This window comes from Salmo trutta, chromosome 10, assembly GCF_901001165.1.
Source record: "Salmo trutta chromosome 10, fSalTru1.1, whole genome shotgun sequence".
Taxonomy (NCBI): Eukaryota; Metazoa; Chordata; class Actinopteri; order Salmoniformes; family Salmonidae; genus Salmo; species Salmo trutta.
In genome coordinates, this window is record NC_042966.1 from 8628814 (window position 1) to 8656308 (window position 27495).

The window sequence follows — 27495 nt, forward strand, 5'->3', positions numbered from 1 at the left end:
TCTCTAATGGGGGTACAGTAGGTTATATCTGGGGAAGCAGCTTCTCTCTCTCTAATGGGGGTACAGTAGGTTATATCTGGGGAAGCAGCTTCTCTGTCTCTCTAATGGGGGTACTGCAGGTTATATCTGGAGAAGCAGCTTCTCTCTCTCTAATGGGGATACAGTAGGTTATATCTGGGGAAGCAGCTTCTCTCTCTCTAATGGGGACACAGTAGGTTATATCTGGGGAAGCAGCTTCTCTCTCTCTAATGGGGATACAGTAGGTTATATCTGGGGAAGCAGCTTCTCTCTCTAATGGGGATACAGTAGGTTATATCTGGGGAAGCAGCTTCTCTCTCTCTAATGGGGACACAGTAGGTTATATCTGGGGAAGCAGCTTCTCTCTCTCTAATGGGGGTACAGTAGGTTATATCTGGGGAAGCAGCTTCTCTGTCTCTCTAATGTGGGTACTGTAGGTTATATCTGGGGAAGCAGCTTCTCTCTCTCTAATGGGGATACAGTAGGTTATATCTGGGGAAGCAGCTTCTCTCTCTCTAATGGGGACACAGTAGGTTATATCTGGGGAAGCAGCTTCTCTCTCTCTAATGGGGATACAGTAGGTTATATCTGGGGAAGCAGCTTCTCTGTCTCTCTAATTGGGATACAGCAGGTTAATTCTGGGGAAGATGCTTTCCAGTAAAGAAAAATAGAGCATAGCACATCTGAAAATAGATACCCTTGATATTACAGACTAAAGTGGCCCATTTGTTTTAGCTCCTTTGCATAGGAGCTATTAGATTACTAGGCAGAGTCAAGTAAACTCACCTCCATGGCTATGTGAATGTATTCCTCCCTACTTCCCCAGGTTTGTTACTCAATTTCTTTCTCTCTCTCTCCATCCACAGCTCTCCCCGACAGACAAGAGTTTGGAGTTTGACAGAGATTTCCGTATCCGGCACTATGCAGGGGATGTCGTGTAAGTAACTGTATACAGTGGTGTACAGTGCTGTATGGCACCACCCTTTGCTATAAGTCATAGTGGTGGCAGAAGTGACATCATTACATTTCACTTTGTTGTTTAAATACCGTTGTTGGTTTCAATTTTCTGGGCTCTGTTATTTACTTAACAAATAAGGAATACTCAAAATGTGCACTTATTTTAATCAAAATACAGCTGTAGACAGAAGTCAAAGATCAAACATACAAATTATGTCTCTCCCGAGTTCTGCAAAATAGGAAAAGTCCAAGTTGCTTTAAATATGCTTGCAGTCAACCCATAGTGATGTAACTGTCTACGTCAACACCTTCTACTCATGAGACCAAGCCCATGCATATACAGTTATACAAACTTGCAGGAGAGAACAATAGTTTGTGTTTTCTAAGGGCTCAGCAGTAATTTTGCACTCCCCAAGTTGCTTTTATAGTGGGATGTCTGACTTGTCTCTTATCTCTTTCACTCCCCTGCAGGATTCTGTGTCTATGAATCTCTTTTAGCCTTGAAGCGCTTTCTCACAGACACCCTGTTTAGACTGCAATAACTCACACAGCTCTCAGACCATTTCTTGTAAGAGGCAAAGACTAGAAAATAACTAGGGAACAATATTAAACCTTATAATGAATATATATATATATTGCTAATCTGTAGTCCAGGACCCTATAAATGTAGTGGGGGAGGGGTCTTATAGCCCTACCCCTTCTATTAATGCAACATAAGCATAATCAATTATTATAATACATCAAACATTTGGTGCAGCCCCTGTCATGACCCTAAGGTGACCCCATCACCCTCATCATTACAAAAACATGAGATCATCAAACCCTATCATCAACCAAATCACCAGCTGTGTATGCTACAGTATGCAAGTCATCCTCAACGCCTGCATGTCTGTCCTGCCCAGCATCTTCTAGCTACATCCCCATGGTTAATATCGTTTTATTTTTATTTAACCTTTGTTTTATCAGGGAGTCATACTGAGACCAAAGTCTCTTTCACAGAACCCTGAATTACATGAATTAAAGAAAATACACACATCAATTATATGGCTTTAAAGATGAGATGAGAGCGGTATAAATACCATGGACTGTGACATCCACTCTGCCTGCAGCCTAGCCTAACTGGTTCAGGGAGTACTCAAACTTGAGACCTCCTGCGTTCCGAATGGCACCCTATTCCCTATATAGGGCACAAGTGTTGACCAGGGTCCATAGGGCTCTGGTCAATGGGTCCTGGTCAAAAGTAGTGCACTATATAGGCAATAGGGTTCCATTTGAGATACAGCCTGAGACTGTGGAGTCAGGCCTTTAATGGGCCAGTTTACTCCTGGGTCTTACTGATGGCTCCTACACTCCCACTGTTTTTCTGGAAACAGAGGATTTGTTCTCTAATTCTTCTGTGATTCATCCATTGTCATAATTTCTGAGAAGGGTTTAGGAGACGCTGTTGTCATTTTTAAGCACGGTATTTGGTGCTGTATGTTGTCTTAGTGTCTTAAAAAGATGATCAAAGTGTGTGTGTGTGTGTGTGTGTGTGTGTGTGTGTGTGTGTGTGTGTGTGTGTGTGTGTGTGTGTGTGTGTGTGTGTGTGTGTGTGTGTGTGTGTGTGTGTGTGTGTGTGTGTGTGTGTGTGCTACTGCAGGTACTCTGTGGTTGGCTTCATCGACAAGAACAAGGACACTCTCTTCCAGGACTTCAAAAGGCTACTGTACAACAGGTTAAAGTCAACACACACCTGCTATCCCCTCTCCACCTCGTCTTCACCTCGTCTCGCCCTCCTCCCTAACTCATGACCCCACTGTAGCCTTCTATGATGCACTGATAACCAATTTTTCCTCCCCTCTTTTTTTTCCGCTCCTCTCTTTCTCCCTCTCTTTTCCTCTTCCCCTCTCCTCCTCTCTCTCCGTAGCTCCAACCCAGTGCTGAAGATGATGTGGCCGGAGGGCAAGCTGAGTATCACTGAGGTCACCAAACGACCCCTAACGGCCGCCACCCTCTTTAAGAACTCCATGATCGCATTGGTGGAGAACCTGGCATGCAAGGTGAGGGGTGTGGCCACCGCCGGGCAACTATTTCATTGGCCAACAACAACATGACATTTTTTTGTTGAGAACATGTACTACTGACTTGACAGATCGAGTGCATCTCAATAGTCTAAAGGGGGTTTTCTCTCCTCATCTCGCCTCCTCCAAAATTACACAAATGTGAACTCACGGGATGTAAAAAAAAAAACATGTTGGATATCCTATAGGAATTAGCTTTCACCTGTCCAGTTGTTCCACATCTGTGCAAATAGAGGATAGGAGACTGAGGGGGGGCTGTGTCTCCTCGCTGTGTCTCCTCACTGTGGTCCCTCTGGTGGTTTGTGTGTACAGGAGCCCTACTATGTGCGCTGCATCAAGCCCAACGACGTCAAGTCGCCCCTGCTGTTCGAGCACGAGCGTTGTCGCCACCAGGTCGAGTACCTGGGCCTACTGGAGAACGTTCGTGTGCGCCGCGCCGGATTCGCCAACCGCCAGGAGTACCCCCGCTTCCTCCAGAGGTACGAGCTTCCACCTCATCTCCGGGTAGAAGGAGAATCAGGTCCCGCATTCAAAATGCATCTCAGAGTAGTGGTGCTTTAGGATCAACTCCCTCCTTTCCATATAGTCTTATTCATTATGATATAAAAGGCCTGATCCCCATCCTATAGCAGCATTCCTAGTCTGATGGGGACATTTTCCCAGAGCAAAATCATTGTGCAAAGTTCCAAAAATGCATTAAAACTCTTTATAATCTCGCAGTGGGATTTAATTTGAAGATTTTCTTAAACAATTCCCTCTTTGTGAATACGAGCCCCCTCCAACACAATGTTGGACACAAATACAGTTTCTTGGTAAACTAGTCTAAAGAAGGCCAGTTTTATTGCTTCTTTAATCAGAACAACAGTTTTCAGCTGTGCTAACATTTTTGCAAAAGGGTTTTCTAATGATCAATTAGCCTTTTAAAATGATCAACTTGGATTAGCTAACACAACCTGCCATTGGAACACAGGAGTGATGGTTGCTGATAATGGGCCTCTGTAAGCCTATGTAGATATTCTATTAAAAAATCTGCTGTTTCCAGCTACAATACTCATTTACAACATTAACAATGTCTACACTGTATTTCTGATCGATTTTATGTTATTTTAATAGACAAATAAATGTGCTTCTCTTTCAAAAACAAGGACATTTCTAATTGACCCGAAACTTTTGAACGTTAGTGTACATCAGTACTCTTACTAACACAAACTCGTGACTAAATGAATAGACCGGGGCTGGCCTTGAGTTTGATAAAGCAGAATCGAGTCACTACTGGACTAAATCATAGAGAGCTTTGCAGAGGAGAGGAGGGCCTTAGCATCATCATATCACCTTGTGATGAGCGCTATGCGACACCAATGTCACTGACGTTGCTGCAAGTCTCTCGCATCAGATTAGACTAGACGACACCGTAGACAACTAAATGCGATTCTGTCTCTCAATCATACATACGTGCGCACACACACACACACACACACACACACACACACACACACACACACACACACACACACACACACACACACACACACACACACACACACACACATACTCATGTTACATAATAAATTATGACAAAATATAGCAAGATATGACATTTCTTCTAAAAGTGTGTTATAACACATCTGGGAAACAGAGGAAGGTTCACATTTTGTACAAAGGGAGGATTTTTAATAGGATTTATTTTGGACTCTTGGCAGTTTAAATTAGGATTTAGTCCAAAACTGCGCTCGCACACAAGCTCCAAATGGTCCCAAACAAATGCAAATACACGCGCAAACACACCCTTTTTTTTTTTTATCCCTCGCCCCTAATTCATTCACAGCTGTCTCGCTCCCCACTGCCCTGCCCTTCCTCGGTCAAATGAGATGAGGTAATCGCTGTGGTAGTTAGCGGTGATAGTTTTGCGTAACGCACTTCTCCTCTGACTCTGTCCCTCATTTCCTTCACTGATGAATTTGGACTGTGTATTACATCATGCTTTGGCAGTAAAATGCCAGTGAATAACTAATGTAGGAATCGGTTGACGGGCCTGCTAGCAGTGTTTTGACCTCTCTCGGCAGTCCAATAATATCTTGCCACAGTGTCCTGTAATGTTGCCAATCTTTCTGTTTTCTCATGTATTTTGCTGGGCAGTTTTTATGTGAGTCACTGGCAAAGAACCAATCACTTCAACAAAGTGGATGTTTTGTAAAAGAAGAAGAGTGATGCAGACACAATTGGGAATTGAAGTCACAGTCATTTAGTCCAATGTGACGCACAGTTAACACACAGTTTGCAGTGTTTTTGGGCCCATGCAGCAATAAACCCAATTATTACGGCATTGCACGCACCATGCTCTGAACTATCAGAACCACGCTGGTTAGCGATGGTGCTAAAGTGTTTTTAGGCCCACTAATATTGGACCCTCTCTGCCTCCATTTTGCCCCCTCAGGTACAAGATGATCTCGGAGTTCACGTGGCCCAATCACGACCTCCCGTCGGACAAAGAGGCAGTGAAGAGGCTGGTGCAGGGCTGCGGCTTCGAGCACGACGTGGCCTACGGCAAGACCAAGGTGTTCGTCCGCACGCCACGCACCCTCTTCTGCCTGGAGGAGCAGAGGGACGAAATGGTTGGGAGAATAGTCCTCTTCCTTCAGAAGGTCAGTGTCAATGTCGTCACCTTTGACCCTCGGCCTGGTCTCCATCGCAACGGCCCTATGTCGAGTGTAAACATTGTATAGGTGTGTCTCCAGGTAAATCTGTTTAAAAAAAAATTAAAATCGACGTAAAAAAAACCTGCTTTAAATTCAATAGCGGACACGTATTATATTCAATATCCTATTGACAATGAGAAATGAAATGCCACTACTGTCACTAACATAATTCTATCAGGGAGATTGATTACTAGTCAAAGCTACCCATTCTCCAGTAAACTCATTATCTTGTTTCTTCAACACTCATTGTGTTCTCATTTAAATCCACTCTCTTTGCTTTTCATATGAATAACCAACTCTCGAGACTTGATATGCCACTGTGCGCTGAGATATTTTCTGAGCCTAAAATAACGCTGCGTTATTATAGCGTTAGCTCTCTCTCCCTCTCTGGGTTCTATCTGCCCGTACAAACCCAGCTCAGTAAATGAGCTAGAGGAGAAAAAAAGAGCAGAGGTCCACACATCCGCACTGCAGACTTCTGGGAAGCCGCCGGCATTCCTGCACAGTAAAAGAACAAACAAACTCTGGGACTGAGAACATAATGTTCACATAACCCTAAAGCCATTCAACCCTTATTATTGACCCCTTATAATAGTTGAAATATATTACAAATATACCACAGCTCCTGAGGTGCTATGGAAGCATTCAGAGGATTGAAAACGAGATATGGATCTTAATATAAACCATTAGCTATGTAACAGTGTGAATATGCTGGAGCCATAGGGAAAATCTATTTCGTATATATGTGCACCTTTTATCATAATGACAGTTTTATGACATTGATACAGACCAGAATGTAATCCCATGTTACTGCTCCATTACGACCGATTCTCCATTTAATGTTCTCTATGCTTTATGATTGGGATATGGATATTAGCTTTTCTACATCTTCCTCCCTTGATTGGCTGGTAAAGAAAGTCATGTGATTGTGTTGTGCACGAGAACGCGCCACTGACTTTCAGACGCCTCAGGTAAGAATGATGGCATGTGTCATAACATGTACCATTACACACCCATTAAGCCAGACTAGCCTAAGACGTACTCTATAATACTTCTGTATAGATGGAGGATTTTTTTTTTTTTTAGAGTGTAGTGTAGAATGCGGCCCTGTCATTTTGCTGTCAAAGCTAGCTGACCTTCTCAAAAGGTAATGCCCCCTCTGACTGACAGATACAGAGATCAAAACGTCCATTTGTCAGCATCTGACTGCTCTGTTTCATGTTTCCTTCTTCCGGTTTGGGATTTGAACCCCTATTTTATTCATTCACCTGGGAGCCACTCATACGATTGGTGACAGAATGAAGATTGACGGCTATACATTTACCGGCCATGTGATTGCTACTCAAATCGCTAGGAGTACAACTACGTTCCTTCCCGTTCACAACACCTTTCATTCGGACAGCTCTCTCCAAGGACTGGGCTGCAATATAACTGCCCGCAGACATCAAAGGGTTAAACCAACCAAATTGCTTCGATGTGGGATTGATTGTTTGGCCTCTGTATTGCTCTACAGGGCCCCGGTTGGGCTGCCCGGCAGACGAGCTCGACGTGTGTTCCTATTCGCTCTTAGGACTATCTCAAAGGATGTCGCCACTTTGATAACCAAGCACAAAGACGAGAGATGAATTCCAGATGTTCGACCCAAACAAGCATCGTGCGAAATAGAGGTTTTGGGGTTGAAGGAATGGTATAGGGCTCGCTCTGTCAAAAAGAAGAAGCACGCAGGACCACACACACACACTCCCGTTCACCACCCTCCACAAATAAGCAAAATAGACCTCTAACGACCTCTAGTGTATTTGACTCTATTTTCCACCCTGCCCCCTACACACACAGCTCATCGTCTGTGCCAAGCAATCCCCTTATCAGCAGCTGGCACACCACTGTGGCTTATGCCAACGGGCCCCACCATGCCAGGGGTGGCAGAACCCATGTCAGTACCTCAAGCTCTCTTCCCCTCCCCCTATGAGCCTCCTTCCCCAGACAACCACAATACCCTGTCATTGTCTGCATCCTACACATTAAGGAGTGAGGGATCCCATATATTACATTTGAGGTGCCCTTCTCCATACTTGGTTCTAGTACACAACGTGGCCTTTCACCCTACCGCCCCTTCGCCCCTCCTTGCAGCCTGACTCCCTCCCTCCCAGCATCCCCCCCCCCTCGAAGCCGTTCCGCTCTGGCTCTCTTCTCCTCCCCGAGGAAGCGGATAGAACTCTGGACTCGCCACTGACTGACTGCACTACATCCCGCAATTAGTTGTCCATATCTGCTCCACTGGACACTCCCTAGTGTGGACTGTGCAGTCAGTTGAACACACAACCATGCATCCAAACCACAATCAGAGCCTTATCCTCAGGAAGGAGCAATAGTCCCAATCTGAACCAACCTAAAGGGGATTAAATACTACAATCCAACACAAATACAGACTTCATGAATGATTCATAAGCTTCCCCCCTTCTTTTTAATGAGTATTTCATAAATGGAAGCCCAGCCATCCACATCGGTGTCTGTCAGGTCTGAGAGAGAGAGAGAGAGAGAGAGAGAGAGAGAGAGAGAGAGAGAGAGAGAGTTAAAGCGGCAATCCGCAGCTAAAACAATAAGAAAGCGTACTCATCGCTCCATAAAAATCTGATGGACGGGGCTAGAGAAATGCAACCATTCTCAAATTCCATAGACAGAGCTATGGATGCAAGGACTGACCCTCCATGATTTCAAAATGATTGTTTTTAACCAGGTTTTGTTTACATTTACTTTGTTTACAAACATATGGAGTAAAACAAGCTTATATTTTGGGTTCTGATGGGATACGACAGTCGAGCAACCCTCATGAGGCATTTATAAGTTATATTCTTCAAGAATCTATGGGTATATATCATTCATTTATAAGTCCAAAAATGGATGTTGCAACTGCAGATTGCCCCTTTAATTGCTGTTGTTTACATGTGTCTGGGCGACTGTGGGTTTATCAGTGAGACTGTAGGCTAGGCTAGCATTCGTCTTCTAGGCTAATGCTAGGCTATCTGCCTACTGGGCCAGAACTGATCCCCCTTCTATCTGCACGCTTCAGCAGTACGTAACCTGATCCTAATTCATCTGATGTAGGCATTATTAAAATAGCGTGTGAAGTGTTCTGTTACTTATGGTACATTTTACAAATGCATGGCACCTGCAAAACACCTACAATAGCCATCTCCCAAAATGGTCAATCTTCCAGACAAAATCAAAGGGAAACACGTTTCTCTTCTCACTCCTTTTTATCAGTGACTTTGGCTTCGCTTAGGGAGATGCTGTACCTGCACCCTCTGTTGTTGTGGAAGACTTTGATGATGAAGTGTCTCTTGATTAAACTGAGGGATTTTTCCCTTCCCGTCTCTCGGAGCTCGTCTGTGTTCACATCTTGTGTTCTTTGATGCTCTTTGTTTACCACTGTGCTGTCAACTATGCTCAGTAACCGTTTGAGTATTCTCTTAATGCAATTTCACACTGCCTCAACAACCTCCTAACAACTTCCCACTGTTAAAGAATGAAACACATTCAGGCACGTGTCCTTTGAATTCACTATCACTTATTTTTTTAATATTTGAGATACAATGCAACATAAATTAATACCGGCTTATATTTTATTCATAAATCCTGGTCTCTGCTTCCGAGAGTTGGTAATGTAATTGATTCTCACCAGAACAAAACGTTGCAGGCTATTTGAGTATAATAATTCACACTTGGATTCACTGCACTAACAACAAGAAGAGAAAGTAGTGCCGGGCGTTTTACACTCAAAACAATCCACTGACCTGACAGCAATGCATCTCCTCGACAGTGTGGAAGGATATGGGTAGACAGGGGGCTCTCGCCATGGCAACCAAGGTTTGGCTCCCAGCCAAGGTGCACTGTTTTCCTCTGATATGACCTTCACTTGCCATTCTCTCTACTTCCTCATAGAATCGCCCCTTTTCTTTCTATCCTCTGACATGTCTATTCATGTATAATGCAGTATGTTATAATTAACAGACCTGACTGTAAGATCCAAACATTAATTTCTAAAGGTTTATTTGTTTCAGTTAGTGGCTGACAATCCGTCCATGGAGGCAACCCAAATTGATAACAAATTCCAATGATTTCCATCAATATTTCTATCGATCAACATGACAAAGAGTATCCATAACTATTCTATTTTAACCTCACTTCAGTTCCCATATTCCTATTGTTAAAAATCCACACAATACATGAACCAAATGATGGAACATAATGGACATGCATAGAGGATGTTAGTCTAGAGAGGGTTTTATGAGCAAGCCACTGGCTGCTACCTTGAGCATGTGGTGATGGTGTAGTTGTTCACCCGAGCGCTGGATTGATTTATCCTAAAAACCCATTGGCCCAGTGTCTCGGCCCAGTGTCCCCAGTGCTTGCCTGAGGTGTGTGTGTGTGTGTGTGTGTGGTGCCCTTGATAAATTGTGTCACACACTCTGCTTGATGCTGTCTCCGCCCACCTCGGTGTATTGAGCATTTCACTGGATAACCAAATGTCCCTGGAGGACAAGGAAATAGTTGCACTCAGCATTTGATTGCAGTCAAGTGTGTCGCCCCGCCGGTCTTTCCATGTTTGATTTGTTTTGTGGATGACATGAAGGATATTTTGTTTAGCGTGTTTAGTCAGAGACTATAAATGGTATTGCCAACCCTTGCTTGTTTTACAGATGGATTGATGGCCTCTTTTTTTAGGCCTAAAGCAGTTGCAGCACTTAGTCTAGCCTATAGTGTATGGTTTACTATATTTTGTATTTATTTCTTTTACCTTTATTCTACTAGGCAAGTCAGTTAAGAACAGATTCTTATTTACAATGACGGCCAAACCCTAACCCGGACGACGCTGGGCAAATTGTGCGCCGCCCTATGTGACTCCCAATCACGGCCGGTTGTGATACGGCCTGGAATCGAACCAGGGTCTGTAGTGACGCCTCTAGCACTGAGATGCAGTGCCTTAGACCTGCTGCGCCACTCGGGAGCAAAGGTATACAGTATATCAATGAATATATTTAATCTTTGTTCTTCACATGTTCTGCATCTAAACCAAAGTCTTTCAAACTCCCTACACATCCAGCCATTGTCATGGTACAGGATATTCATTTAATCATCCACTCGCTGTTTATTATCTACGTATAGTCACTTTACCCCTACAAATTACCGCAACTAATCTGTACCCTTGCACATTGACACGGTACCAGTTCCCCCTGTATATAGCCTCATTATTGTTATTTTGTTACTTTTATATATATATATATATATATATATATATATATATATATATATATACTGCTGCCACTCGCTGTTTATTATCTATGTTACTTTTATTTATATATATATTTTACTTTTAGTTTATTTAGTAAATATTTTCTTAAAACTGCATTGTTGTTTAAGGGCTTGTAAGTAAGCATTTCACGGTGAAATGCTTACTTACAAGTCCTTAACCAACAATGCAGTTTTAAGAAAATATTTACTAAATAAACTAAAAGTAAAATATATATATATATATATATATACTGCTCAAAAAAATAAAGGGAACACTAAAATAACACATCCTAGATCTGAATGAATGAAATAATCTTATTAAATACTTTTTTCTTTACATAGTTGAATGTGCTGACAACAAAATCACACAAAAATAATCAATGGAAATCCAATTTATCAACCCATGGAGGTCTGGATTTGGAGTCACACTCAAAATTAAAGTGGAAAACCACACTACAGGCTGATCCAACTTTGATGTAATGTCCTTAAAACAAGTCAAAATGAGGCTCAGTAGTGTGTGCCTGTATGACCTCCCTACAACGCCTGGGCATGCTCCTGATGAGGTGGCGGATGGTCTCCTGAGGGATCTCCTCCCAGACCTGGACTAAAGCATCCGCCAACTCCTGGACAGTCTGTGGTGCAACGTGGCGTTGGTGGATGGAGCGAGACATGGTGTCCCAGATGTGCTCAATTGGATTCAGGTCTGGGGAACGGGCGGGCCAGTCCATAGCATCAATGCCTTCCTCTTGCAGGAACTGCTGACACACTCCAGCCACATGAGGTCTAGCATTGTCTTGCATTAGGAGGAACCCAGGGCCAACCGCACCAGCATAGGGTCTCACAAGGGGTCTGAGGATCTCGTCTCGGTACCTAATGGCAGTCAGGCTACCTCTGGCGAGCACATGGAGGGCTGTGCGGCCCCCCAAAGAAATGCCACCCCACACCATGACTGACCCACCGCCAAACCGGTCATGCTGGAAGATGTTGCAGGCAGCAGAACGTTCTCCACGGCGTCTCCAGACTCTGTCACGTCTGTCACATGTGCTCAGTGTGAACCTGCTTTCATCTGTGAAGAGCACAGGGCACCAGTGGCGAATTTGCCAATCTTGGTGTTCTCTGGCAAATGCCAAACGTCCTGCACGGTGTTGGGCTGTAAGCACAACCCCCACCTGTGGACGTCGGGCCCTCATACCACCCTCATGGAGTCTGTTTCTGACCGTTTGAGCAGACACATGCACATTTGTGGCCTGCTGGAGGTCATTTTGCAGGGCTCTGGCAGTGCTCCTCCTGCTCCTCCTTGCACAAAGGCGGAGGTAGCGGTCCTGCTGCTGGGTTGTTGCCCTCCTACGGCCTCCTCCACGTCTCCTGATGTACTGGCCTGTCTCCTGGTAGCGCCTCCATGCTCTGGACACTACATTTACATTTACATTTAAGTCATTTAGCAGACGCTCTTATCCAGAGCGACTTACAAATTGGTGCATTCACCTTATGATATCCAGTGGAACAACCACTTTACAATAGTGCATCTAAATCTTTTAAGGGGGGGGGGGGGGTTAGAAGGATTACTTTATCCTATCCCAGGTATTCCTTAAAGAGGTGGGGTTTCAGGTGTCTCCGGAAGGTGGTGATTGACTCCGCTGTCCTGGCGTTGTGAGGGAGCTTGTTCCACCATTGGGGTGCCAGAGCAGCGAACAGTTTGGACTGGGCTGAGTGGGAACCGTGCTTCCTCAGAGGTAGGGGGGCCAGCAGGCCAGAGGTGGATGAACGCAGTGCCCTTGTTTGGGTGTAGGGCCTGATCAGAGCCTGAAGGTATGGAGGTGCCATTCCCCTCACAGCTCCGTAGGCAAGCACCATGGTCTTGTAGCGGATGCGAGCTTCAACTGGAAGCCAGTGGAGAGAGCGGAGGAGCGGGGTGACGTGAGAGAACTACGCTGACAGACACAGCAAACCTTCTTGCCATAGCTCGTATTGATGTGCCATCCTGGATGAGCTGCACTACCTGAGCCACTTGTGTGGGTTGTAGACTCCGTCTCATGCTACCACTAGAGTGAAAGCACCGCCAGCATTCAAAAGTGACCAAAACATCAGCCAGGAAGCATAGGAACTGAGAAGTGGTCTGTGGTCACCACCTGCAGAACAATTCCTTTATTGGGGGTGTCTTGCTAATTGCCTATAATTTCCACCTGTTGTCTATTCCATTTGCACAACAGCATGCAAAATGTATTGTCAATCAGTGTTGCTTCCTAAGTGGACAGTTTGATTTCACAGAAGTGTGATTGACTTGGAGTTACATTGTGTTGTTTAAGTGTTCCCTTTATTCTTTTGAGCAGTGTATATATATATTTTTTACTTTTAGTTTATATATATATAAAAGTAACATAGATAATATGCATAGATAATAAACAGCGAGTGGCAGCAGTGTAAAAACAATTCATGTCAATTAATTAGAATCCACATAATAATTCACATTTCCTGTTGATGCAGGATTATTTTCCTGCTGTGGCAGGATCCTACATCTGTATGTGATTTGTGCTGGCCGGGCTCTCTCTACCCAAAATGCATTTCAAAGTGTCCTAATAAAGCCGTACCAATCTGTCCCACTTTGTCTGCCCGAGACGCCCCCAATTTGGCTTTGACGAGCTCGTAAATCTGGATCCCCAGAGCCATGGGAGCCTGTGGTTAGTACGACTCCATGATTGAGGGAGGGAGTCTGTTAAAGGGTGATCAGATAGCTTTATTGGAGAGGAGGGAGTTTCGGCCTTGTTATTGACCTGATTTACCCACGCTCCCCTGGGTGTCGTCTCCTCTCCTCTCTCCACCTTCCCACTCGTGATAATTCTACACCGTCTGCACCTCTGTGTTTTAAGCACAGCCAAGCAACAGTGTGTGTGGGAGATAGCCATGGGCATTTGAAATAATTGTACTATTTGAATAATATCATGATCATTTAGGATATATGGATAGTCGACATGTTTTATTTAAACTTTGTTTAAACTTGGATACTTGTTTTCTGCGCAGTAAGCAAGGCGGGGGATGGGCAGAGGCCGGTGGTGTGTGTGACCATAGAAATAGAATGAATAGAATGGTATTTGAACGTCCCTATCCCTGGCAATTTGACTGGTAAACTCATGGGAACACGATGCAATAATTTCCATGGTAATGTAGAATGTTCATTCAAATGATGTTAACCAGAGTCAAATACAGTGAGCTACAAAAGTATTCATAGGTTTCACCTCCGTTACTCGGTCGCGTCATGCCATTATTATGAACGTTCTAAAGCCGCGTTTTAACGGCGGCGCCATAGTGGTGCCCTAAAGTGGTGATAAACCTAGTCATTCTGGATGGAGGCTAATTACTGTTTCGTCTAAATTACACTATATTGCCTGGAAATACGATGACATTGCTAAAGTAGTCAAATATTTAGTAGGAAACTACTTTGCCAGCATTATAATTTCATCAAATTTACTTTAGACAGTTGGCAATGTTGTCATTAACTAACAAAGTTCGTCAAAAATAGCTAGCAATGCCAACGTTAGCTAGCTAAAATGAATGTAATCGTATTTCCAAGCCACTGTAATGCATTTTTTATGAAATCTTCATCAGTGCTCATTGACGATGCTCAGTTAGGCATCAGTCCAAAACGAATGTTCAAATAATATTTTGACGAATTGGAACTTTGACAATTTTTGTTGTTGTTTTGCTCTGTACTCTAGCACTTTGGATTTGAAATTATACAATGACTACGAGGTTAAAGTGCAGTCAGTCAGCTATAATTTGTGGGTATTTTCATCCATATTGGGTGAACTGTTTAGAAATTACAGCACATTTTGTACATAGTCTCCCCATTTTAGGGGACCAAAATGATTGGGACAAATTCACTTACAGTTTATGTGTATTAAAGTAGTCAAAATTGTAGTACTTGGTCCCATATTCCAAGCACGCAATGATTACATCAAGCTTGTGACTACAAACCTGCTGGATGCATTTGCTGTTTGTTTTGGTTGTGTTTCAGATTATTTTGTGCCCAATAGAAATTAAGGGTAATTAATGTATTGTCATTCTGGAGTCACTTTTATTGTTAATGAGAATAGAATATGTTTCTAAACAATTCTACATTAATGTGGATGCTACCATGATTACAGATAGTCCTGACTGAATCGTCAATAATGATGAGTGAGAAAGTTACAGATGCACAAATATCATAACCGAGGTCCAGATCTGGGGAAGGGTACCAAAACATTTATGCAGCATTGAAGGTCCCCAAGAACACAGTAGCCTCCATCATTCTTAAATGGTAGAAGCTTGGAACCACCAAGACTCTTCCTAGAGCTGGCTGCCCGGCCAAACGGAGCAATCGGGGGACAAGGGCCTTCGTCAGGGAGGTGACCAAGAGCCCGATGGTCACTCTGACAGAGCTCCAGAGTTCCTCTATGGAAATGGGAGAACCTTCCAGAAGGACAACCATCTCTGCAGCACTCCACCAATCAGGCCTTTATGGTAGAGTGGACAGACGGAAGCCACTCCCCAGTAAAAGACACATGACAGCCCGCTTGGTGTTTACCAAAAGGCAGCTAAAGGACTCTCAGACCATGAGAAACAAGATTATCTGGTCTGATGAAACCTTGATTTATCTATTTGGCCTGAATGCTAAGCGTCACATCTGCAGGAAACCTGACACCATTCCTACGGTGAAGCATGGTGGTGGCAACATCATGCTGTGGGAATGTTTTTCAGTGGCAGGGACTGGGAGACTATTCAGGATCGAGGGAAAGATGAATGGAGCAAAGTACAGAGAGATCCTTGATGAAAACCTGCTCCAGAGTGCTCAGGACCTCAGACTGGAGCAAAGGTTCACCTTCCAACAGGACAATGACCCTAAGTACACAGCCAAGACAATGCAAGTGTGGCTTCGGGAACAAGTCTCTGAATGTCCTTTAGTGGCCCAGCCAGAGCCCGGATTTGAACCCAATCGAACATCTCTGGAGAGACTGGAGAGACCTGAAAATAGCTGTGCAGCGACTCTCTCCATTCAACAGGACAGAGCTTGAGAGGATCTGCAGAGAAGAATGGGAGAAACTCCCCAAATACACGTGCCAATCTTGTAGCGTCATGCCCAAGAAGACTTGAGGCTGTAATCACTGCCAAAGGTGCTTCAACAAAGTACTGAGTAAAGGGTCTGAATACTTATGTAAATGTGATATTTCTTTTTTTTGTCTAAAAACCTGTTTTTGCTTTGTCATTATGAGTTATTGTGTGCAGATTGATGAGGGGAGACAATTTAATCAATTTTAGAATAAGGCTGTAATGTAACAAAATGTGGAAAAAGTCAAGGGGTCTGAATACTTTCCGAATGCACTGTATATACTGAACAAAAATATAAACGCAACGTGCAACAATTTCAAAGATTTTGCTGAGTTACAGTTCATATAAGGAAATCAGTCAATTGAAATAAATTCATGAGGCCCTAATCTATGGATTTCACATGACTGGGCAGGGGCATACTCCTCAGCACCCCGCCCTCCCCCCTCTGACGATCCCGCAGGTGAAAAGCCGGATGTGGAGGTCCTGGGCTGGCGTGGTTACACATGGTCTGCAGTTGTCAGGCTAGTTGGACGTACTGCCAAATTCTCTAAAACGACGTTGGAGGCAGCTTATGGTAGAGAAATGAACGTACAATTATCTGGCAACAGCTCTGGTGGACTTTCCTGCAGTTAGCATGCCAATTGCACGCTCCCTCAAAACTTGAGACAAATTTGCCATTGTGTTGTGTGACAAAACTGCACATTTTTAAAGTGGCCTTTTATTGTCCTCAGCACAAGGTCCACCTGTGTAATGATCACGCTGTTTAATCAGCTTCTTGATATGCCACACCTGTCAGGTGGATGGATTATCTTGACAAAATATAAAATGCTCACTGACAGGGATGTAAACAAATTTGGGCACGACATTTGAGAGAAATTATCTTTTTGTGTGTATGGAAAGTTTCTGTGCTCTTTTATTTCAGCACATGAAACATGGGACCAGCACTTTACATGTTGCATTTATATTTTTGTTCAGTGTAGGATCAGATCTATGGGATCAATATCATGCCAAATGTATTCACAAATGTAAATCACCAATCCACAAATGTAAATCGTTTTCCACAAATGTAAATCGTTTTCCATAAATGCAATTCACTATCCACAAACAAACACCTTTTGATTTGTATTTGTAAATCGATATATTGCATTATATATCTTTTTTTATAACTGCAGATATGCAGGTCATTTCCAAGGGCCATAAGTAAAATGACTGCCATAAAGAAAGCGATTTGTAGTCGGAGAAAAAAAGTTGATCCCATAAAAGTTGACTCCATTGATGCTGTTGACCCGGATCACTGGTTGCTGCGGAAAAGGAGGCGGTCAAAGGGGGTGAGTGTAACCGGTGTGAAACGGCTAGCTAGTTGATGCGCGCTAATAGCGTTTCAATAGGTGACGTCACTCGCTCTGAGACCTTGAAGTAAACTCAGCAAAAAAAGAAACGTCCCTTTTTCAGGACCCTGTCTTTCAAAGATAATTCGTAAAAATCGCAATAACTTCACAGATCTTCATTGTAAAGGGTTTAAACACTTGCTTGTTCAATGAACCATCAACAATTAATGAACATGCACCAGTGGAACGGTCGTTAAGACACTAACAGCTTACAAATTGTAGGCAATTAAGGTCACAGTTATGAAAACTTAGGACACTAAAGAGGCCTTTCTACTGACTCTGAAAAACACCAAAAGATAGATGCCCAGGGTCCCTGCTCATCTGCGTGAACGTGCCTTAGGCGTGCTGCAAGGAGGCATGAGGCCTGCAGATATGGCCAGGGCAATAAATTGCAATGTCCGTACTGTGAGACGCCTAAGACAGTGCTACAGGGAGACAGGATGGACAGCTGATCGTCCACGCAGTGGCAGACCACGTGTAACAACACCTGCACAGGATCGGTACATCCGAACATCACACCGACGGGACAGGTACAGGATGGCAACAACTGCCCGAGTTACACCAGGAACGCACAATCGCTCCATCAGTGCTCAGACTGTCCACAATAGGCTGAGAGAGGCTGGACTGCGGGCTTGTAGGCCTGTTGTAAGGCAGGTCCTCACCAGACATCACTGGCAAGAATGTCGCCTATGGGCACAAACCCTCCGCCGCTGTACCAGACAGGACTGGCAAAAAGTGCTCTTCACTGACGAGTCACGGTTTTGTCTCACCTGGGGTGATGGTCGGATTTGCGTTTATCGTCGAAGGAATGAGCGTTACACCGAGGCCTGTACTCTGGAGCAGGATCGATTTGGAGGTGGAGGGTCCGTCATGGTCTGGGGCGGTGTGTCACAGCATCATCGGATTGAGCTTGTTGTCATTGCAGACAATCTCAACGCTGTGTGTTACAGGGAAGACATCCTCCTCCCTCATGTGGTACCCTTCCTGCAGGCTCATCCTGACATGACCCTCCAGCATGACAATGCCATCATGCACAGAACGAGCAGTATGGCTGATTTCCTGCAAGACAGGAATGTCAGTGTTCTGCCATGGCCAGCGAAAAGCCCGGATCTCAATCCCATTGAGCACGTCTGGGAGCTGTTGGATCGGAGTGTGAGGGCTAGGGCCATTCCCCCCAGAAATGTCCGGGAACTTGCAGGTGCCTTGGTGGAAGAGTGGGGTAACATCTCACAGCAAGAACTGGCAAATCTGGTGCAGTCCATGAGGAGGAGGTGCACTGCAGTACTTAGTATCTGGTGTGGCCACCTGCTGTAGTGACTGTTACTTTTTGTTGTTGGTTTTTTGACGCCCCCCCTTTCTTCAGGGACACAGTATTCAATTTCTGTTAGTCACATGTCTGTGGAACTTGTTCAGTTTATGTCTCAGTTGTTGAATCTTGTTATGTTCATACAAATATTTACACGTTAAGTTTGCTGAAAATAAACGCAGTTGACAGCGAGAGGACGTTTCTTTTTTTTTGCCGAGTTTAGTTGTTTCCATTGTTCTGCAAGGTCCGCGGCTTTTGTGGAGCGATGGGTAACGATGCTTCTAGTGTGACTGTTTTCGATGTGTGCAGAGGGTCCCTGGTTCAAGCCCAGGTTGGGTCGAGGGACGGAGGCAATACTGTTGCTAAGTCTGATCCTACACCTAACCTCTTCCTTTTGCATGCCTCTCCTGGGGAAACGGTTATAGGTACCAGGAATATTTATGTCTGTGCAACATGAGACAGCGGATGGATTACAATCATTTACAATGTATGACATATCCTTCACATTTAGTGGCGCTATTACATTGGCCAGCTAATTCAACTATTTGTGTGATGAACGGGTGTACACCGCAATAGTGTTGCAAATATAGAGTAATCTAGGGCTTTCAATTATTTAAGTTGGACATACTATGGTTACACATATGGTTAACATATTATGGTTACCATACTATAATTTCTGCAGCCTTGAAAGTCAGGCATCAACATGGCCGAACGAGAGGCTGCCATCGATTTTATAGAAATCGCTTTCTATGGGTACCAACCTTTTTTCTATGAATACAAATGGCTTTCTACGTGTGCAAACTTTTTTTTTTATACGTGTGAGAACTTGTCTTTTTATTGTTGTCAAATTGCTGCCAAAAGTCAGATGACCTAAGCACTTCCAAATATGGAGTTGCAGGTTTGCCATATCTGTCATCTTTGCGCATATCTCTCCTATGTGCAAATCTTTATGGCAGTCATTTACTTAAGGCTCTTGGAAATGACCTGCATATCTGCAATTATTTAAAAAAAATTGAATGCAGTATATCGATATACAAATCAAAAGGTGTTTGTTTGTGGATAGCGATTTACATTTGTGGATAGCGATTTACATTTGTGGAAAGGGATTTACATTTGTGAATACATTTGGCATGATATTTATCCCATACAGATCAGCATTGAACATCAGGATGCACAACTGCAGATGTTTTGACTTCTAGAGCCTTCCTCAGGCAGCGTGAAAGCTGATCTGCTCCTATATGTATTATTTTGTAAATATTTTCTGTTAATAGTTCACTGAAGTTTATTGTAACGTACTGGCCGCCTACTTGTCTTTATTTCTTGGTTTTCCTTTGTGTTTCCAAGCCAAATCCGAGTTGTATTGAGGTAGGCTAACGTTACCCAGCTAGACAGCTAGCTAGTTATGCTTGCTAACGTCAGCTATGCTAGCGATGAGGGTGATAATGACTATCAAAATATACATACCCAGATACATAACTGGCAGTCTGGGGTCTAGCTACCGGTACACTCCCCACCACTGGGGATCAACTAACTCCAACCACCTATTTCACGTGATAGGGTATGCAAACCAGTTGTTGGCTGTGCATCCTTCTGGAAGCACGCATTGCATGGTCGATCCGTGTATGGCTTTTCCGTCTCAAACAGCCGTATGAAATCAGGTTGGGAGCTTCTTTTGAACACGAGTCGTTAACTCCATCCGACCACCTCGTAGTCTCTGTTTAAAATCAAAGTAAAGAAGGTAACTGAGGGTCCAATAGCCCTACAGTATATTGCTCACGATCACTTAAGCACATTTTGGGAATCTGAAAAACCAACCCCAGAATATATTCAGGTCCCTTAAGCGATATATTTAATACTCCATCTCCATTTTAATACATTATACGACAATATCTCATGCGCCTGCTTAAAACACACTTCCGTTCCTCAAACGTTTGATGAAATCGGAATTTGAATGGGGTCATCTTCTAACACTGTTAGCTAGCGGGGACCATCGGAGTTGGAAATTATTCCATTCACCATCATCCCTGCCACATGGGAGGGTAGTAGTTCATTACTGCACACTGTAGCAAAATGTCTTGTAACAGAAAACAAGTGTTTCTTATTGGACAAGTTCAGGTAGTACCTCCCAGTTTTCAGTCATTTTTGCTTCATTTGGTGCCTAATGAATACAACCCAGGGGTTGGTGGGAGTGATGGATGTGTGATTACACTGTGCATATTTCTATTTCTCATTTTAGTCATTTAGCAGATGCTCTTATCCAGAGCGATTTACAGTAGTGAGTGCACATATTTTCATATGTCTCTCTTCTCTCTTCCCTCCATTATTTATGAGTCAGCTAAGGCAGCGAAATGGAGGGGCAAGAGGAGTTTGAGGTCACCAGTGAGGGACAGTTCATTCTTGGCTGTCCTTCATTTATCTCTGTGTGATTGATCCACTAGACTAGAGGTGGCCTCTGAATGGACCGTAGTGTTACTGCAGCTGTGGTGAATCTTTAAAGTAGATTAGATTCATTAGATTTTGGATACTTAGGACCTCTTTTTGGCATTGTATTCTGTGTATTTGTACTTTGTAGGTTAAATGAACAAAAGCAAACAGGCAGAAATCAATGTTGTTTAGCTACAGTTGAAGTCGGAAGTTTACATACACCTTAACCAAATACATTTAAACTCAGTTTTTCACACTTCCTGATATTTAATCCTAGTAAAAATTTGCTGTGTTAGGTCAGTTAGGATCACCACTGTATTTTAAGAATCTGAAATGTCAGAGTAATAGTAGAGAGATTGGTTTATTTCAGCTTTTATTTATTCCATCACATTCCCAGTGGGTCAGAAGTTTACATACACTCAATTAGTATTTGGTAGCATTGCCTTTTACATTTTTTAACTTGGGTCAAATGTTTTGGGTAGCCTTCCAGAAGCTTCCCACAATAATTTGGGTGGATTTTGGCCCATTCCTCCTGACAGATCTGGTATAACTGAGTCAGGTTTGTAGGCCTCCTTGCTTGCACACGCTTTTTCAGTTCTGCCAACAAATGTTCTATAGGATTGAGATCAGGACTTTGTGATGGCCACTCCAATACCTTGACGTTGTTGTCCTTAAGCCATTTTGCCACAACTTTGGAAGTATGCTTGGGTTCATTGTCCATTTGGAAGACCCATTTGCGACCAAGCTTTAACTTCCTGACTGATGTCTTGAGATGTTGCTTCAATATATCCACATAATTTTCCATCCTCATGATGCCATCGAATTTGTGAAGTGAACCAATCCCTCCTGCAGCAAAGCACCCCCACAACATGATGCTGCCACCCCGTGTTTCACGGTTGGGATGGTGTTCTCCGGCTTGCACCCCCTCATAGCCTGGTTCCTCTGATCTAGAAGTGACAAAAGCATGGATACATTTTTCTGATTTTTGCAATGTTACGTAGATGGAAAAAAGCTGTCCTTGAAAGAGTCTTGATATGTTCGTCAAAAGAGAGATCAGGGTCCAGAGTAACGCAGAGGTCCTTCACAGTTTGATTTGAGATGACTGTACAACCATCAAGATTAGATTCAGATTCAACAGAAGATCTCTTTGTTTCTTGGGACCTAGAACAAGCATCTCTGAGTTTAAAAGTAGAACATTTGCAGCCATCCACTTCCTTATGTCTGAAACGCAGGCTTCCAGCCGAGGGCAATTTTGGGACTTCACCATGTTTCATCGAAATGTACAGCTGTGTGCCATCCGCATAGCAGTGAAAGTTAACATTATGTTTCCCAATGACATCACCAAGAGGTGAAATTTATAGTGAAAACAATAGTGGTCCTAAAACGGAACCTTGAAGAACACCGACATTTACAGTTGATTTGTCAGAGGACAAACCATCCAGAGACAAACTGATATCTTTCCGACAGATGAGATCTAAACCAGGCCAGAACTTGTTCGTGTAGACCAATTTGGGTTTCCAATCTGTCCAAAAGAATGTGGTGATCATTGGTATCAAAAGCAGCACTAAGGTCTAGGAGCACGAGGACAGATACAGAGCCTCGGTCTGACGCCATTTAAAAAGTAATTTACCTCCTTCACAAGTGCGGTCTCAGTGCTATGATGGGGTCTAAAACCAGACTAAAGCATTTCGTAAACATTGTTTGTCTTCAGGAAGGCAGTGAGTTGCTGCGCAACAGCTTTTTCACATTTCTTTTGAGAGGAATGGTCGATTCGATATAGGCCGATTTTTAGTTTTTTAAATATTTTCTGGGTCAAGGTTTGGCTTTTTCAAGAGAGGCTTTATTACTGCCACTATTAGTGAGTTTGGTACACATCCGGTGGATAGAGAGATGTTTATTATGTTCAACATAGGAGGGCCAAGCACAGGAAGCAGCTCTTTCAGTAGTTTAGTTGGAATAGGGTCCAGTATGCAGCTTGACGGTTTAGAGGCCATGATTATTTTCACCATTGTGTCAAGAGATATAGTACTAAAACACTTGAGTGTCTCCCTTGATCCTAGGTCCTGGCAGAGTTGTGCAGACTCAGGACAACTGAGCTTTGGAGAAATACGCAGATTTAAAGAGGAGTCCGCAATTTGCTTTCTAATGATCATGATCTTTTCCTCAAAGAAGTTCATGAATTTATCACAGCTGAAGTGAAATCTATCCTCTCTTGGGGAATGCTGCTTTTTAGTTAGCTTAGCGACAGTATCAAAAAGACGTTTTGGATTGTTCTTATTTTCCTCAATTAAGTTGGAAAAATACTCGATACTGCACGGTACTGTCTTTCCAAGCTAGTCGGAAGACTTCCAGTTTGGTGTGGCGCCATTTCCGTTCCAATTTTCTGGAAGCTTGCTTCAGAGCTCAGGTATTTTCTGTATACCAGGGAACTAGTTTCTTATGACAAATGTTTTTTGTTTTTAGGTGTGCGACTGCATCTAGGGTATTGCGCAAGGTTAAATTGAGTTCCTCAGTTAGGTGGTTAACTGATTTTTGTACTCTGACGTCCTTGGGTAGGTGGAGGGAGTCTGGAAGGGCATCTAGGAATCTTTGGGTTGTGCGAGAATTTATAGCACGACTTTTGATGATCCTTGGTTGGGGTCTGAGCAGATTATTTGTTGTGATTGCAAACGTAATAAAATGGTGGTCCGATAGTCCAGGATTATGAGGACAAACATTAAGATCCACAACATTTATTCCACGGGACAAAACTAGGTCCAGAGTATGACTGTGGCAGTGAGTAGGTCCGGAGACATGTTGGACCAAACCCACTGAGTCGATGATGGCTCCGAAAGCCTTTTGGAGTGGGTCTGTGGACTTTTCCATGTGAATATTAAAGTCACCAAAAATGTGAATATTATCTGCCATGACTACAAGGTCCGATAGGAACTCAGTGAGGAACTCTGTATATGGCCCAGGAGGCCTGTAAACAGTAGCTATAAAAATTGATTGCGTAGGCTGCATAGATTTCATGACTAGAAGCTCAAAAGACGAAAACGTTGGGGGGGTTTGTAAATTGAAATTTGCTTTCATAAATGTTAGTAACACATCCGCCTTTGCGGGATGCGTGGGGAATATGGTCACTAGTGTAACCAGGAGGTGAGGCCTCAATTAACACAGTAAATTCATCAGGCTTAAGCCATGTTTCAGTCAGACCAATCACATCAAGATTATGATCAGTGATTAGTTCATTGACTATAACTGCCTTGGAAGAGAGGGATCTAACATTAAGTAGCCCTATTTTGAGATATGAGGTATCACAATCTCTTTCAATAATGGCAGGAATGGAGGACTAAACACCGCCATATTTAGTTTTTCCTAACCTAGGTCGAGGCACAGACACGTTCTCAATGGGGATAGCTGAGCTAACTACACTGACTGTGCTAGTGGCAGACTCCACTAAGCTGGCAGGCTGGCTAACAGCCTGCTACCTGGCCTGCACCCTATCTCATTGTGGAGCTAGGGGAGTTAGAGCCCTGTCTATGTTCGTAGATAAGATGAGAGCACCCCTCTAGCTAGGATGGAGTCCGTCACTCTTCAACAGGCCAGGCTTGGTCCTATTTGTGGGTGAGTCCCAGAAAGAGGGCCAATTATCTACAAATTCTATCTTTTGGGAGGGGCAGAAAACAGTTTTCAACCAGCGATTGAGTTGTGAGACTCTGCTGTAGAGCTCATCACTCCCCCTAACTGGGAGGGGGCCAGAGACCATTCCTCGATGCCGACACATCTTTCTAGCAGATTTACACGCTGAAGCTTCGGCGTCTCAGACCCCGTAACGGGAGGAGTAGAGGCCAGAGAAGGCTCGGCCTCTGACTCCGACTCGCTGCTTAGTGGGGAGAACAGGTTGAAAGTTTGTCGGCTGAATGAGCGACACCGGTTGAGCATTCCTACAGCATTTCCCTCCAGAAGCCAGGAGAAAGTTGTCCGGCTGCGGGGACTTTGCGAGGGGATTTATACTACTATCTGTACTTACTTGAGGCACAGACGCTGTTTCATCCTTTCCTATGTAACTGATGTGAAATGGCTAGCTAGTTAGTGGGGTGCGCGCTTAATAGCGTTTCAATCGGTGACGTCACTCGCTCTGAGACCTTGAAGTAGTTGTTCCCTTTGCTCTGCAAGGGCCATGGCTTTTGTGGAGCGATGGGTAACGATGCTTCGTGGGGGGCAGTTGTATATGTGTGCAGAGGGTCCCTGGTTCGAGCCCAGGTAGGGTGTCTGAAGCTGGGCTTGCAGCACAGCTATCCTTGCCGTAAGGCGATTGTTTTCCTGTATATTATGAGTACAGCGACTGCAATTAGAAGGTATCATGTTAATGTTACTACTTAGCTTCGGCTGGTGGAGGTCCTGACAAACCACGTCCAGATAAAGCGTCCGGAGTGGAAAAAGTTGAATGAAAAAAAAAAGTAGAGCGAGGGGAAAAACTAAAAATATAAACAGTAATTAAAAAGTAAAAACCGTAAAGTTGTCAGGTAGCAACTACACTTTTCATCAGTGTAGTTAGCAACAAAATGCACAGCAGCACGCAAACAGATCAGAAGCTTCTAAAGCCATGACATCATTTTCTGGAATTTTCCAAGCTGTTTAAAAGGCACAGTCAATTTAGTGTATGTAAACTTCTGACCCACTGGAATTGTGAATTATAAGTGAAATAATCTGTCCGTAAACAATTGTTGGAAAAATGACTTGTGTCATGCACAAAGTAGATGTCCTAACCGACTTGCCAAAACTATAGTTTGTGAACAAGAAATTTGTGGAGTGGTTGAAAAACAAGTTTTAATGACTCCAACCTAAGTGTATGTAAACTTCCAACTTCAACTGTATATTTTATAACCACATAATCAACCTCCCCAGGTGAAACACTTCCCCAATATTTAATATGCTAATGTCAGAGACCGTTTTTCAAATCAACCACCGCCAAAAATACATACATTAAGGAATAAATTATTCATGATCTGCAGAATTGTAGCATATTAGAATTCATGTACTGTGTGACTAAGACTGATGCGCCACCATTGATATATAGTATATGAATTATATGACTGTAACACTATTGAGTTGTGCTTGAGTGTCAACATAAAACACAATTGAGACTGTCAGCACTGTACAGGGTCTGTGTTTGTTGTTTACAGTAAGTTAAATAGACTGGTATGGGTCTATGAATCAATATGAAGTAAAAGGGAGCATATGGCAGTGGTTTTAGTGAGGAAGGAGCAGAAGAGATGTCTCCCTAGGGTCCCACTACCATTTATTATTCATGTTTTATGGGGGGTGTTCCGGAGCGGTTGATAGGAGGAGGGGGTGTAAATGAAGTTTAGTTACGCCGGCTCAGGGCATTCTTTTCAATGAGAGTCCAACACACATGCTGTGCAGATTTACAGTAACATTTTATGATGTGAATCTTTGTTTTGGTTTTCTTGCTTCAGATCATAAAAACGTACATACAAGTTATTTTAGGCATTCTTTTCAATAAGACTCCAACATACACGCTGTTCCGATTAACAGTTACTAACATGAATGTGTCATTGAATTATGTGAGTCTTTGGTTTGCCTTGCTCGAGTTTATGCGTTTAAACGTACCGTATCTCATTTGAAGAGTGTCTGAGAAAACGTTGGTCTAATATAGGCTGTCTTCATTTATATGTTTCGTACTCTGTACATACATCCTGTTCAACTAATAGTTGTTATTGGGAGGTACAGTATCCATAGAGGTTTACTCATTTCCACTGTGTTAACCTATCCATTCTCTTCACCAGGTATGGCGCGGTACCATAGCCAGGATGCGATACCGGCGCATGCGAGCCGCCCTCATCATCCTGCGGGCCTACCGGCACTACAAGGTCAAGTCCTACATCAAGGACATCAACCGCAAATTCAAGAACGTGCGCTCCATGAAGGACCATGGCAAGCACGTCAAGTGGCCCACGCCGCCCAAAGTCCTGCGGAAGTTTGAAGAGGCGCTGCGGAGCATCTACAACAGGTAAACAAAGTGGCGCGCGCACACACACACACACACACACACACACACACACACACACACACACACACATAAAGGGGTTGTAGTATGAGTAATCCCACCTCTGTTCGGATAAAACATCAACCCTTGAACACGATGCACTGTAAGCCCTTTCATCAGTGTAGTACGAATTGTGTGGACTGGGTACAGTTTTCTACTCCAACTGGTTTCCTTTAAAGGTTTTTACCCATGTGTCTTCCAGCCTCAGGTCTGTGGTGGA

General features: G+C 43.5%; 1 protein-coding gene across 1 annotated transcript in view; it reads left to right on the plus strand.

Moving 5' to 3' along the window:
• LOC115201048 (unconventional myosin-Id) overlaps positions 1-27495 on the plus strand; it is a 138669-nt gene that overhangs the window by 66958 nt on the left and 44216 nt on the right. Inside the window, exons 12-17 of the mRNA XM_029764275.1 lie at positions 885-955; positions 2615-2689; positions 2882-3014; positions 3348-3514; positions 5470-5677; positions 27016-27239. Of these exons, the coding sequence (XP_029620135.1) occupies positions 885-955; positions 2615-2689; positions 2882-3014; positions 3348-3514; positions 5470-5677; positions 27016-27239 (878 nt within the window). The remainder of the gene's footprint in view (positions 1-884; positions 956-2614; positions 2690-2881; positions 3015-3347; positions 3515-5469; positions 5678-27015; positions 27240-27495) is intronic.